Source organism: Tympanuchus pallidicinctus, unplaced genomic scaffold (genome assembly GCF_026119805.1).
Source record: "Tympanuchus pallidicinctus isolate F22 unplaced genomic scaffold, pur_lepc_1.0 scaffold24, whole genome shotgun sequence".
In the NCBI taxonomy this organism is placed as follows: domain Eukaryota; kingdom Metazoa; phylum Chordata; class Aves; order Galliformes; family Phasianidae; genus Tympanuchus; species Tympanuchus pallidicinctus.
The window spans coordinates 1,589,046-1,603,682 of record NW_026294741.1 but is presented as its reverse complement, the minus strand read 5'-3'; the positions used below and the strand labels follow the sequence as shown (position 1 = coordinate 1,603,682).

At 55.7% G+C, this 14,637-nt stretch overlaps 2 protein-coding genes across 3 annotated transcripts in view; both read left to right on the top strand.

Moving 5' to 3' along the window:
* Positions 1 to 1,616: 1,616 nt before the first annotated feature.
* On the top strand, positions 1,617 to 5,949 carry LHX1 (LIM homeobox 1). The gene is made up of 5 exons (XM_052688933.1): positions 1,617 to 2,500; positions 3,281 to 3,507; positions 3,612 to 3,889; positions 4,233 to 4,398; positions 4,761 to 5,949. The coding sequence occupies exons 1-5, from the start codon at positions 2,331 to 2,333 to the stop codon at positions 5,138 to 5,140; spliced, it is 1,221 nt and encodes a 406-aa protein (XP_052544893.1). The 5' UTR covers positions 1,617 to 2,330; the 3' UTR covers positions 5,141 to 5,949.
* A 7,112-nt stretch (positions 5,950 to 13,061) lies between these two features.
* AATF (apoptosis antagonizing transcription factor) overlaps positions 13,062 to 14,637 on the top strand; it is a 41,293-nt gene continuing 39,717 nt past the window's right edge. For both annotated transcript variants that reach the window (XM_052688930.1, XM_052688931.1), the window contains exons 1-2: positions 13,062 to 13,194; positions 14,083 to 14,271. In XM_052688930.1, the coding sequence (XP_052544890.1) occupies positions 13,110 to 13,194; positions 14,083 to 14,271 (274 nt within the window). In that variant the 5' untranslated portion in view covers positions 13,062 to 13,109. The remainder of the gene's footprint in view (positions 13,195 to 14,082; positions 14,272 to 14,637) is intronic.

Here is a 14,637-nt window from a genome sequence, read left to right as displayed (position 1 = left end):
CGAAGTGCTGCAGCGCGCCGGGCCCGGCCGTGCTCACAGCTTCCGAGGGGGAAAAGGGCAGGGCGGGAGAAAGGAGAGAGCCGCCGGGAGAGCTCCCACCGCTGCGCCCGGGGCTGTCCGTGCTGGGAACGAGGAGCGGCCGTGGGAACAGCGGGGCACCGCCGCGAGCCGGGGTACCACCGAAAGGCAAATTCAGACTCGCCTGAAAAGGGCGTTTTGTTTCCGCATTGGATTTAAAATAATCTGCATTTTTAAATCGTTATTATTATTATTATTCCTTTTTGAAATTTGCTTCTTTTTCGGCGCCGCGCACCCCCCGAACGGAACGGGGAAAACGAAACGAACTGAACCAAACGGAGGAGCGGCGCCGCGCGGTGCCGGGCGGGCAGTGGGGCGGCAATCAGCTCCGCATCCCGATGGGTCACCGCTCCGGGGGTGCGAGACGCGCCCCGGGTACCCGCGGCTCCGGGGGCGGAGAGCGGAGCCCCGGCGGAAAGCGGCCGAGAGCGGCGGGGGGCGGGGGCCGGGCCGAGCAGATGCTTTCGCTAACGCCTGGGAAAAAAAAAAAAAAAAAAAAAAAAAAAATCGCTGTGAAAAAGTGGTGCTTGATGGACGTGAGATGCTCGTCGCCTCCCGCGCATTCATCCGCCGACACATGGCACTTGGGGCCGCAGTCAAAGGGAAGCGGTCCCCTGGTAGCAGCGCCCAGCTGGCGGAGCGGGGCGGAGCGGGGCCGCCCGCGTGAGAACGGCCCAGATGGGGCCGAGGGCATCGATCCCGGGCGGGCGGGGCGAGGGGAGCGGGGCGCGGCCCCGACGGGGCGGGAGGGGCGCGGGGCGCGGCGGGCAGGGCCGTGGTTGCCGGCAGAGGCGGGGAACATCCGTTTTATTTCTCCGTTTCTCCGTCCCGCAGCTCCGACCGCGCGGAGGTCGGAACGCGGCCGGGTACGGGCAGGACCGCGGGGCGAGCCGAAGGGAACGACCGCTCGGGGTAGAAGCGAACGCCGCTTCGTTGGCCCAAAAAGCGCTGTGGCGGCGGGCGGCCGTCAACGGGACCCCGACGGACCCCGCGCGGCCACGCATCACCCCGCGGACACCTGCGGCGCCGGGCCCGGCTCTCCCCGCCTCGACCCCGGCCGGCAGCGGGCAGGAACCCGCGGGTCGCGGACCCCGAGATCCGCCCCGTGCCGCGGCCCCCGTTCCCCTCCCGCCTCGCACCTACCGCTGCAGCGCGTCCCGGGGCTCCGCGCGGGGCGCACCTTTACCGGGCGAAGGCGACGGCCGGCGGCGCCCCGCGCCCTCGCGGCTCTATAAAGGGGCGCGGACGCCCCGTCCGGCGGCGGCGCGGCGCGGGGGGGCCACGGGGGGCGACGGCGGCGGAGGCGGCGATTGGCCGCGGCGCGCGGTGACGTGTGCGCGCGGTGCATAAGGCTGCGGCCGCGGGGCTGCCGGGAACATGCAGTGCGCCGAGCGCTGCCGGACGGCGCGGGCCGCGCGGGCAGCGCCGCTCCCCTCCGCGCTCCGGCCCCGCCGCGCCGCTGCGCCCCGCCGGGAGGCGCCCCAGTGCCGGCAGCGCCGGGAGATGCCGCGCGGGGACGCGGGGTAGCGCGGGGCACGCAGGTAGGAGCCGGGGACGGCGGGGGACGGCGAGCGGCGGAGCCGGGAACGGAGCGAACGGAGCGAACGGAGACGGGAGCCGCGCTCAGCGTCCCCCCGCGCACGGACGGCGGCCCGCTCCGCGCCGCTCGGGCCATGGCACCGCGCCTGCAGCCTGCGCCCGTCTGACGGCGGGCGGCCCGATGCCCTGCGCCCGTGCTGTCCTCGTCTTGTCGTCTTTTTTTTTTTTTTTTGTCTTTTTTTTTTTCCTTTTTTCTTTTCCCTCTTTTAATTTCTGTTTGGGAAAAGCAGATGCACTTTGACTTCTGACTGCTCTACCTCAGACCTGAGAAAAAACTCGTCACCGTCAACCGCTTCTCGGCGGTTTTTTAATTATCGCCGTTCTCGTTTTATCTGAGCGCCGATTTCTGCGCCGCCGCGCGTCGGCCTCAGCCGGGCCGGGCCCGGAACCCGCGGCCCTGGGACAGCGACCGACCGAAGGCTTTTCTCCCTCCAGTCCTTTTTCTTCTCTTCCGCTTCTCCAAGGCTTCTTCTTCTTTTTTTTTTCTTTCTTTCTTTTTTTTTTTTAATAATAATAATAATAACAACATACACACACACATATATATAAAAGCAAACCTACGCCGCTGTTGTTGTCGTCTTTTTATTTTTATTTCGATTTTTCGCTTGCCATCTGGGACGCCGATACCCCACTCTCAGAAATAACCAAAGACAATGGTTCACTGTGCGGGCTGCAAAAGGCCAATCTTGGACCGGTTCTTGTTGAATGTACTGGACAGGGCTTGGCATGTGAAGTGTGTTCAGTGCTGTGAATGTAAATGCAATTTGACAGAGAAATGCTTTTCGCGAGAAGGCAAGCTTTACTGCAAAAACGACTTCTTTCGGTAAGTACCGCCACCGCCGCCCGGAGCCGCGGCTCTTTTCCATCCGTTTGCCATCTTTTCCCGCCTGTTTATTTTTTCGCTCGCCGCAGAGCTCCGTTCTCACGGTGATGTCGGGCCGCGCTCCGACTCCCGCCGCTCCCTGCGCTTCCGAATCCGCCCGGAGCTGCGCGGAGCGATGCCGGGCCGTGGCCGCGCCTCGGGGAGTCGCGCTGCGGGGCCCGGTTGTGGGAGCTCCCGGCAGGGCCGAGTTCCGCAGAGCCGCCGCAGAGCCCCGGTCCGGCCCGGCCGCTCCATCGCGCTGTGCACCAGCAGCGCAACGCGGAGCGGCCGCAGCCCGCGGGCGGCCCCGCACCTCCCGCTCCTACGCGGCCATCGCGGCGCCGAACTCCGCTCCGGTTTCTCGGTGCCGTTATCGGGGCACGGAGGGGAAAGCCGCCCCTGCGTTGAATTAGTTTCCCCGGCGTTTGCCCTCGGTCCCCATCCCAGTGATTGCGTTTCCTTTTATCGTTTTGCAAGGTGTAAGTCAGGCGGGCGTTCGTTGGGAAAAAGGAACAGTGCGGAAGATGGTTTGGGGTTGGGTTTGTTTTGGTTTTTGGTTTGGTTTGGGTTTTTTGTGTGTGTGTGCACGCATTTTTTATTTATTTACCGTGGTTTCGGTTTGGTTTTCGTTTGTTTCGGTTCGCTGCGGTTCCGGGGCCGCCGCTCTCCCATCGGGGTGGGCGCACGGCACTGCCCGCTCGCTGCCCCCGCACCCTCCCGACCCGCCACCTCTCCCCGCAGGTGTTTCGGGACCAAGTGTGCGGGCTGTGCCCAGGGCATCTCCCCCAGCGACCTGGTCCGCAGGGCGCGGAGCAAAGTGTTCCACTTGAACTGTTTTACGTGTATGATGTGCAACAAGCAGCTCTCCACCGGCGAGGAGCTCTATATCATAGACGAAAACAAGTTCGTCTGCAAAGAAGATTACCTAAATAACAGCAATACTGCCAAAGAAAACAGCCTGCATTCAGGTGAGGGAGCGCGGGGCGGCGGCTCTCCCTCTCCCGTCCCTTCCCTTCTCCCCCCGCCCGGTTCCCGGCACCCCTTCTGACTGTCGGCCTTTCGCTGCCCGCAGCTACCACCGGCAGTGACCCCAGCCTGTCCCCCGACTCCCAAGACCCCTCCCAGGACGACGCCAAGGACTCGGAAAGCGCCAACGTGTCCGACAAGGAGACGGGCAGCAACGAGAACGACGACCAGAACCTGGGGGCCAAGCGGCGGGGGCCCCGCACCACCATCAAAGCCAAACAGCTAGAGACTCTGAAGGCCGCCTTCGCGGCCACCCCCAAACCCACGCGGCACATCAGGGAGCAGCTGGCGCAGGAGACCGGCCTCAACATGCGCGTCATCCAGGTACCGGGCGCGGGCTGCCTTCCGGCCCCGGGAGCTCGCGGCAGGAGGGTCCTAACGGGGCCGCCGACGGCAGCGGAATTAATAAGCGGAGATGTGAGGGGTTAATGCATAAATAAGGATGACGATGCGCTAGAATTATTAAAAGGTTTATAAACCCGCGGCGCTGAGGGTAATGGGGGGTTGAAGGACCATTAAAGGCGAGGTTGGAGGGGAGATGCTCGGAGCGGGAGCCATCCGGTCGGGGCGCCGGGAAGGAGCGCGCTCGTTCCTGACCCGCCGCGGTTGCGCGTGGTTGCCGGTGCTGTGCCCGTGACCGACCCGCCTTTCCTCCCCCCGCCCACAGGTGTGGTTCCAGAACCGCCGCTCTAAGGAGCGCCGCATGAAGCAGCTGAGCGCGCTGGGCGCCCGCCGGCACGCCTTTTTTCGCAGCCCGCGCAGGATGCGGCCGCTGGTGGACCGCCTGGAGCCCGGCGAGCTGCTCCCCAACGGGCCCTTCTCCTTCTACGGAGGTGGGTACGCGGCTGCCGCTCTCCGTCCGGTGCGCGGGGAGGGGCGGGGCGGGCAGAGCAGAACGGCCGTGGACTGCGGCCGGGGGAATCGCAGCCGGGCGAACCGCGGCCGCCGCTCTCCCAGCCGCACACCGTGCCCGGCTCGCAGCGGGCGCTGCCTCAGCCCGGGGCCGCCGGGCTCGGTTCCCCGTCGCGGTTCCCGTTCCTGGCCGTGCCGTCGCGCCGCTCGCGATGCGTCTCGGGGCGCCGCTGCCGACAGCCGTCCCGCAACCCCGCGCCCGCCGCGCCGCGCGTCTCCTCCTCTCCGTTACGCTCGGGCGCTCGTCCTCCGCGCTACCGCCCGTGTCTCTCCTTGCCGCCAGATTACCAGAGCGAGTACTACGGCCCCGGGGGCAACTACGAGTTCTTCCCGCAAGGCCCGCCCTCCTCGCAGGCGCAGACGCCGGTGGAGCTGCCGTTCGGGGCGGCGGGCGGACCGCCGGGCACGCCGCTGGGCGCGTTGGAGCATCCGCTGCCCGGGCACCACCCGCCCGGAGAGGCGCAGCGCTTCCCCGACATGCTGGCGCACCCCGCCGGGGACTCGCCCAGCCCCGAGCCCACCCTGCCCGGCTCCCTGCACTCCATGTCCGCGGAAGTGTTCGGCCCCAGTCCTCCGTTCTCCTCGATATCTGTCAACGGCGGTGCTAACTACGGCAATCACTTGTCACACCCACCAGAAATGAACGAAGCGGCCGTGTGGTAGCTTTAAGCGAACTGGGTCTAAGTAAGTGATGATCATCTAGTCTGCTTGTTGTTACGGTGTACAGAAATGAGTAAATGTAACATCTCTCCCGCCCTAAGACAATGGCACCTTGGGAACGAACTGCACCCGGCGGCTCCGCGCTGCTGCAGAGCGGGACGATCCCGGTGTGCGTTTGTCACAGCCACGGGGACCTGCGTGTGCCATGACAAAGGAACTGGTGAAGCTGTACAGTAACGCGCCGTGGGATGGATGGATGAGTGTGGTTGCCCCGTCGGATGTCATCCCGAGAGCCACAATCCTTAGAAACTCCTCATTTAAAAACAAACAAACAATGATTGAATGGCGGAAAGGTGACAGGAAAGGGGGAAAAGCTGCAAGAACTCTGAGCGCTCCCGATAAGGATGGTTCTGGCGTTCCGCATTTCTTTGTTCATTTTTCTCTCTCAAAGTTCAACCACGAGAAACTCTTTAGCTTCAGCCATTGCAGCCTGCTGAATACCAGGTGGGACAACTTTTCTTGCTTTCTCCTCTTTTTTTTTCCTTTATTGTTGGGGTTTTTTTTCTTTTTTTTCCTTTTTTTCAGTGGTTGTTTTCTTCTTTTGTTTCCCTCCCCAAATAACAAATGCTAAATGTTGAGCCCTCGGCACCAACTCTTCTACCTTCACAACGCTACACATACAAAACCTCCTCATCATAGCAAAGGTCGCCAACGGACCTCTAAGGCGAATGACTTGAAAAGAAAAAATACAAAAAAAAAAAAAAAATACAAAAAAAAAAAAAAAACAAAAACAAAAAGCAAACGAACAAAAAGCATTCTACCTTCACAAAGAGAGCAAAGCGAAACGAAAAGACTCTATTGAACTAAAACAGTCAACTGTTTACGTCTAACGTTAAATTCAGGAGCTCGATGTTTTACTAACAAATCCTGTTTTAGAACCTCTTGTTCGAAAGCAAAATATTTTGAGCAGCCAACCAAAATAGTTCCTTTTCTTTTCTGTAGATGTACAAAGCGATCGCAGGGCTTGTGGTTCACTGTGCTAGTTTGTCAAAGGTGTTGTTTACAGAAGGCAAAGAGAAACCCGCGAATCCCAGACCGTTGCCAAATAAAGGGAATCTATAGCACAAATACTGTCAGGTGCTCCGCACCAGCAACCCGGAGAGGCGTTTCCAAATGTCACAAGGTTAAAACCAGAACAGAACGAACATCTTTGCTAATTTTTAGTCCTGTTGAACATTCATGGAATTGTTAATATGACTTATATAGACCCACACAGGTTTTATTTTTGTGTCTTTAAAATGAAAGTCCAAAATATTTAAATTTTATGGTCAAATATGCAGTCGACAGCTGCTACTTTTTTCTTTATATATTAAATTTCTCATATGTCTTTTATTGTTCTAATAAACCTAAGCTTGTGTGACCTCCAGTGCATATTAGACCATTCACTGTATGAAAGAAAACATGTTGGATAAAATTTGTGCGTTTTTAATAAAATTAGAAAATGGGATGTTTAGATAAGTGGTGTTTCATTGGGTGCCTGAGAAACCAAAGCAGCCCCGAGAGCCGCGCGTGCAGCTCAGTGCCCTGCAGAGCCCAGCAGCGCCGCTCCGCGCGTTGCTCAGCCGGCGGGATGGGGTGGAACCGGGCTGTGCTGAGGGCGAGCACTGAGTGCTCAGTAACAAAAGTGTTTGAGCAGCAGCAAAAGCGTGCGGATCTGTGCTTGTAATTGCTGAGAGGTCATTCTGTTTTTTTCCTTTTTTTTTTTCTTTTTGTAATTGGCTGGTCTGCGGAGCAGCAAATCCTCAGCGTGGTTATTCTGTTCTTATTTCGGAGCTGACAAGGACTCAATCGCTTGATGTTGCAGTATTTGTGGAGCGCTCGGCAGGGTTTGGCAGGAGAAGCACGCGGATTTTCTGGGACAGAAATGAACCAAAGGAGGATTTCCTGCAGCCCGGAGCCGCGCAGGTGTGGCGGTTTGTGGCGGTTCTGTTACGGCTCCCTGCAGCAGCCCTGCAGCTCGGGCGGCGTTGGAGGGTTCGCTTCGGCTCTGCAGCATCGCAGCTCAGCGCAGCGCCTTCCACCCGCTGCGATAATGGGATGGCGGGGCGGTAATTGCGTCTTTCCCTTCATCTCTCTGCTAATTGTGATTCCGTCGGGCTTCTGTTTTATTTTCTGTCGGCGCGGAAATGCGCTGTGAGGCTCAGATTTCTCCGCTCTCAGCACTTGGGCGCTTTCTCTCTTTGCTCTGAACTCGCGATGCTCTCAAGTTGTGCGATCTGTAATTTCAGTGGCAGTTTTGCTCCCCACGCCGTTGCTGTGCCCCCGTCCGGGTGAAGCAATAGTTCACCTTCAACACAAAACGTCTTTTATATATATATACATATACATATATATATATACTATAAAGACAAAAAGCAGCAGGGATCCATTGGTAGTGTTTCTAAACAGTTTATTAAAGGCAGGGAGACTTCTTAACCTCGAGGCTCAGCGCCTGGCTCATCCATTTGCCTTTTGTATCCTTGCCGTGATTTTTCCCTCTGTTTTGCATTTACATGAGCATACAAGGGGTAATCTCTTCATTACAAACTTTTACTTCTCTGTGCAAACGCTGTTTATAAATACTGCTATTTGTGCTACCGGTCTGTGCTGCTGTTTTATTGTCCAATCAATTATTTTAAACGAGGATCTCATTTTGCAGAAATCATGTCTGCCAATTGGTTTTTCCCTTTTTATTTTTTTTCTCCTTTTTTTTTCTTTTCTTTTTTTTCTTTTTTCCCTGCACCGGGATGTTCGTACGGTTTATTCATGCTAATTTAGGCAGGGATGTGATGTGGTTCAGTTTAGGTCACCGGTTTTTAAAGGGACGCAGGAGAGCCTGCCTTGTTCCCCACGCTGCCGCTCGCTCTCGAAGCAGCTCTGCCATCACAAGGAGCCAACCCAGCAGTGGTTCCCATGCTCAAAGCCAAACGTGCCCATCACAGCTCCCGGGATGCAGCGTGGAGGCCCCAGCCCTTTGCAGATTTGAATTCTGTGCTCTTCAGAGCGGCGCTGGGTGTTTCTGAGGACCCTAATCCAGCAACAATCGCAGAGTCAAAACTCCTTTTGAAATCATTGTGGCGTCGGGTTCTTGTAAGTCCTCGTTTACAAGAGCGTTTCCATTGACTTCAGTAGCATTACTTGCGTGAATGGAGGGCTGCAGGAGGAGGCCCTCGGAACACATGTGCTGCTTGGAGGACTTTTAGTGCGCATATTAATTCTTCCACTGCAGCAAGGCGGCCGTGCCACGTCCATGGCTGTGTGTGTGCAACGTGCTTCCCAAAGTGCGTTCAGAATAATGGCTCTGATCTTTTCTCCCTCGGCTGCTCCTGGTTTTGGTGCCGTCCCCCCCCAGCAGAGCGCGGTGCCGTGGGGCTGCTCGGTGCCCACACTGCAGAGCTGCCCCATGGAGCGGGACGTCCTTTGGCACGGACGGGGATCTCTGCATACATGGGCGACGCTGAAGGTTTTGCAATCCCACACGTAGGACTGTACTGCTTTATTAGGAAAAAGGACACTGGGAAGACATTGTGAGTATTATTCATGTTGAGCTCGTTTATTTGAAGGAGATACTTTGCAGGATAAAGCGCCTTTAGAATGCAGTGGGTTCACAGCGCTCAGAAGCGCTGCTTCGGCCCCGCAGGGCTCCTCTCTGCCCTCCCTGCTGCTCTCCTTCCCATTCCCACTTTGCTCAGGCCCTGGCGTGGGGAGCGGGAGGGGATTTGTAAAGCCGTGCACCCCGAGAGTAGGAAGGTACTCAAACTCTGATTTGAGGCCAAATGGTGTATATTATTTTAATGCGTGTATTTGTAGCCAGGCGCTGAGTGACGGGTGCATGATACCAATCTATAAATAAATATAATTTACAAGTATCAGCGGTGATTTACATGCTCCTGCTATTCTAGGAAGTGGCCTAGAGTTTTTCCCCGAGCAGGAATGTTGTGTTTAAGCCTTGCATGCTCATACATACTAAATATAAGCAATCAGTTTGGCTTTCTGTTCCCATCCCAGCATACAGACTAAGGTATACTTTCCTCTCTGTTCAGCACAATCGACCGCTGCGTATCTGTAGGGCCGAGGCAGATTACAGAGGTGCTTTTATTTATGTCTGTGCTCTGTATTCCAGATGACCACAAGATATTCCTGAAGTTCTAACTAAAATTAATGGGACCATTAAAGAAATATATTTTGAGTACGAATCCATTTGGGATTGCTGTCTGCCTCTTTCAAAACGGTATTTGTTGTGCTTTCAGTCACAGACCCGGCTTACGACGCCGAGTTGCTTGTTGTCTGGAGAGCTCATTAATGGGAGGAAGGGCAGCCCTGCGTTGTGTGGCTGCTGGGCAGGAGTGTGCCGGCCGCACCGCAGCCCCAGAAGGGCATTCTCACCAACTGCACTGTGCTTTACCCACCTAATCCGTGAGCTGGCTGCTGCCTTGCTCCCATTGCACACATCCTCAGTGCGGAGGGGCATCGCAGACCCGAGCTCAGGGCTGTGTGTGTGCTCTGATGGTGCTCGGTGCACTCTTTGGGCAGCGTTACTGGGAGCTGTGAGAACTGGATTGATGTCCTGCTTGGTTTCAGTACCAACGTGCTTCCTGCAGAACGGCCGCTGTTGGAGAGGCTGATGGTGTCTCACTGTTTGGCACTCAGTGCTCAGCTCCGTTAACGGGACGGCGGTGGTTCGAGGGCCGGAGCAGTGCCTGTATCAGAGCTGCAGCCACACGTGTTGGGTGCGGGGAGAGGTGGAGGGGGAGCCTCAGGACAGAAGCTGCTCCGTGGGGCTGGGCTGTGTGTGCTGAGGTTTCCTGCTGCGTTCCTCTCGGTGCTCCAGAGAGCGCACACACGTGGTTCACCCTGGGAGATTTCTCTGGGGCGAAAAAGAGGTTTTTGCTCCATCTGAAAAGGTTCTGTGGCTGTTGCTGAGTGGCCTTAAAATTCCTGTCTGCTAGGAGCATCCTCAGTCCGTGTGTCTATGCGGATAAGCTGTATTCACCATGTTTTTAGGTGTAAGAACAATTAAGAGTTGATCAAATCTTGGAAACAGTTGTGGTTTTTGACTGAATGATCATTAGGGATATTGGAAATACTCAAATAAATACGAAGTACATTAATAAATCCATCTGTAAGTCGAAACAAATATTTATAGGGAGAGATTTTTATTACAGACGTCTAAATTCGCTGCAATGTATTTCCTTGTAGCAGATGGGGTTGGTGTGAGCTCTTTCCTTCTTCCTCCATCTCCTTCCTCTTCTTTTTCTCTTTTTTCACCAACGAATCAATCGCTGATAGAAAAAGAGCATCTAAGAATAAAATAGTGCTGCAAAAACGAGAAAAGGACGGATTGGAAAATGACACTGGCTTGCCAAAATGTAGGAAAGAGCAGCTCTGTGCTGGCTGGTGGCCGTGCTGGGGCACACAGCATCCATGGATGGGTCACGTCCTGCTGCTGCCAATGCCACACAGTGCGTGTGGGTGCTGCTGCTGCGTGGGTCTCCCAGAGCCCTGGGACGGATGGCTGCTTTTCTTTATAGATGTATTTAAGAAATGCACTGAAAGAAAAAGAGGATTTCTGTGAGTAACATGTGAGGGTACAGACACAGCAGTGTGAGCCCTTCGCTGCCGAGCTGCCTCTGAATCGGGCAGTTTCCTGGAAGATGAAATGTTCCACCAATACGTGGGAGAAATGGAAAGTTCTGCTTGTAGTGCGAAAGTCCCTGTGTTTATCTGTGACGTGCGTGGAGTCTGTTCCCCTTTTAGCAGATAAGCGTGTAAATGAAAAGTAAAATGAAGAGCAAGCATGCCGAAGAAACGATATCGGGTAGTTTGATGGCTCCTGACTGTAGCTTCTAAGCTTGGAGGGCTTGGTGGGATGCACTGCAGGAACAGGCTTTTGTGATGGTCTGAAATTCAAGTGTTTGGATATCGTGTTTGTCCAAAAAATGGTTATGAACCAAATCCACAGCAGCGTGATTTGAGGGCACGCGAACCAGAAATTAAAACTGAGTCTGAGAGCCTGGTTTAATGACCACACTAAGTGGAAGGCAAAAAGAGAGAGAATGGACTGTGAAGAAGGAGCCTGTGCAGGTGGAATGTTTTAACAACTCCGGACTTTAATACCACAGATTCTGCTTGATGTCCTTATCTGAAGCCAATCTTTTACTTACAGAAGTCATGCAACTCGCTGTGCATTGCTTAGGGATTGCACTGGGCATGTTCTGATGAAGCACTGCCTTTGTTGAGGGGGGATTTATCATCTGTTGGGGTTGGGTTGGAAACATCCCTTCTTCATCCATGAAGTGCAGAGCTTTGAAAATGCAATTATGCATGGGGCAATCACCAGTGCTTCTGTGGTTGGCTGAGTACGTCCCAGGAGCTGCTCAGGTAAGCATTTGTTTCTGCTCCTTCACTTCCTCTGGATTTATTTCTCCTGCCTTTGTTTGTAACAGCATCTTTTAGTCTGGAAACAACACGGCTGTGAACTTGGAGGGGAAATAAAGCAAAAGCAAAAGTGGTTTGCACCTTCTGCTTTGGAAATCTGTGCGTAACAGTCGTGGAAGAGCCTTAATTTCACATCAGAGCAGCAACAAGCAAACCCACCTAAAATACAGTGCAGAGCATCAGAGCTGTCACTCAGACCATGAGAAAATAAATACAAAATAAAGCTGAAATAGAATCGTAATATTGGACCGCATAAAATCCAAGGCTTTTGTTTGTAATGATAACGTGCATTTCCAGCGAGCATTAGTTTTTACATAACTTGAGATGCAATCCTAACAGCAGACGGTACTGCAGGGGTTGCTAAGGAGCCGTAGGGCACCGGGGAGGGGAGAAAGGGGCGAAATGCCCCCCGAGCTCCTCCTGCGGGTGCCGTGCGGGCCGGCAGGGAGCGGGAGCCGCCGGGCCCGTAATTAATGATATTCCTCTGCCCTCTGTAGGACGAGCGGCTGCACTGAACGCTCCTGCTTCGGGGGAACCAAAGTGAATCCCGGAGCCGTGGAGAAGCGCCGGGCCTGGCCTGAGCCTTCCTGTGCTCTAATTAGAATGCATGTCGGGATTAATCTTTGTAACGTTCAGAAGCAGATAAGCAGTGAGGGAGAGCCGGGTGCTGGCAGGAAAGGGACGAATGAACGAATGCTTGATGCAGTTGAACTTTGCAGCTTGCTGCTAGCAGCATCAGAAACCCACTGGTGCCACCACAAACATGGGGTCGAAACAGACCTCATGGGGCCCTTCCTGTGCGGGTGGGAGATTTGGGCCCCCGTCTGCAGCTCATGTTTGAGAAGCCGATTTGGGTCCATTCTCACTCTCTACAAGAGGTGCACCACCCTCTATTCCCAGCCACCGTTTCCAGTTGCGTTTGGGGGCTGGGAGGGGGTTCCCAGCCTCTCATGGGGTCGCTCATCCCGCACTGCTTTGCTGGGGTCCTGCATAGACGTGTGGGATGCAGCACAGGTGTGGGCAGTGCTCCACAGCTCACATGGCAGCACTATGCAGGTATGTGCTGACTGGGGGGGAAAGAAGAATAGTAGCATAGTGAGTTATATAAGACAGCTGTGCCGTAAGAGCCCGTCATTCTCTGCTTTCCAGCTCTGGAGCACTCAGCACGTACGAATTCTCACGACACGCTTGCGTAGGGTGAGCGTTCTCCCCGTTGTAGCGGTGGGAGGACAGCCCGACCCGCCGGAGGGCTCGGATGGTGGATTTCGGTTTTTTTATGGCGGTTGTTTCCGCTCGAACCACCGCGCGCACTTTAACGCAGACAAAAGACGAGGGGCGCGGGACGCACCACTGCCGCGCGCGGAGCGCTTAGGCCACGCCCCCACAGAGGCACCGCCCACACCCAGACCACGCCCGTTCGAGGCCACGCCTACTCAAGACCCCGCCCCTACCGGACCCTGCGCTCCGCCAGACCCCGCCCCCTCCGCTCGGGAAGATGGCGGCGCCCTTAGCGCAGCAGCTGGAGGAGCTGCTCAACCCCCGGCCCGACTTGCGAGACCCCGAGGATGACGCGGAGGAAGGTGAGAGGGGATCGGAGAAGGGATCCGTGCGGCCGGGGCCGGGCCGGAGCCGGGGCCTGTTAGGGGGGCCGCCGGTTTGGGGTGGCACGTGGCGGTGCGGAGCCTCAGCCGCTGCCGCCGCCGTGGGGGATGGGGCGGCTCGGGCCGGAGTGCCGCCCCGCTGTGCCTCGACCCGCAGCGCTGCGGGCTGGGAGCCCCGGGCGGGCACACGGCTCTGCACGCAGCCACGCGGCGCTCCGCGAGCTCAGCGTCCAGCCGCGGCTCCGCGCGGGCTCTGCTGCAGGCCGGGACCGAATCCCGTTGGAAAGTTCTAGAAAAGCGGCCCCAGAAGCGTCCATCGGAGCCGGGCGGGCCCTGCTGAGCACCTGCGGCTCTCCGTGCTGGCGGGCGGGGGAAGCGGCGCTTCGGAACAGCGGGGAGGTACGAGAAGAGCAATAATTGCAGTGCGGTGGTTTTCTCTCTTTAGCCGTCCAGAAATGTTTGTGCATTTATGTGATTCGGGTGTATGGGCAGAGGTTAAAGTGTGTGGGAATCGCAGTTTTTCTCTTTGACTCGTTGAGCACAAAGTGAAGGCGTTCAGTGCTGTGAGTCTTGGGCACCACACTGCTCCCAAAGCGCCCCGTGAAGTGCAGGGCTTCAATGGGCTTCACCTGCACAGAGCTTGCTGTGTGCTCTCTAAAAGGAAAAGGAGATGGGGAGAAAGGTGTGAATGCAGGCAGTGCTCGTTCAAAATAAAGCACTGCCATCCACCTCACCTTTACAGCCTGTTTTTGTAGGGGTGTGAGGAGTTTCCCACGCAGGAGGATGGCTGCTTTCTGCAGCTGCTTCTGGCCTGGAGTTCAGTTTAGTTTAGACAACCTTCCTCCATTTTTATTTCTTTTCCTGCAGCCACAGTTGCTAAAGTGATTGACAGGTTTGAGGATGAGACTGCAGATGACATTTTACCTGTTGGTAATATACGGAAAAAAGCTTCAGCCTCTCTCTTAGAAGCTGATAAAAGGTACAGCGGAAAAGCAACATCTCGCAAAGCCTTGCAGGAAGAGCTCTGGGGAGATGCTCTGTCTGAAGAAGGATCTGGTAAGAAATCTTATTTCTTTACACTTTTAGTTACACTGTTTATAATTTTAGCATGCCAGACTGAATTAGGACCGTCTCAACTGAGGTGAGGAACTTTAAATCCTTGGCAGAGGTTTGTAAAAAGGTACAAATAAGTTGGATGTCTTTTTGGAGTGCCCTCCTGAAATTCAGGCCATTTTGACCATAAGGAAAAGGAGATCCCCAAAAGAGGGCTGCTGCCTCAGGGTGAGAGGGGCTGTGAATATCTCTGAGCCCTGGCTGAATGCTGTGTGGAGGGAAAGAAGTAGTTGCCATTTTAAGGCCCGTAGATCTTGAAGTCTGCAAGTGTATCTTATTTTAAAGATATGTAAAGCAAGTTGTGACCAC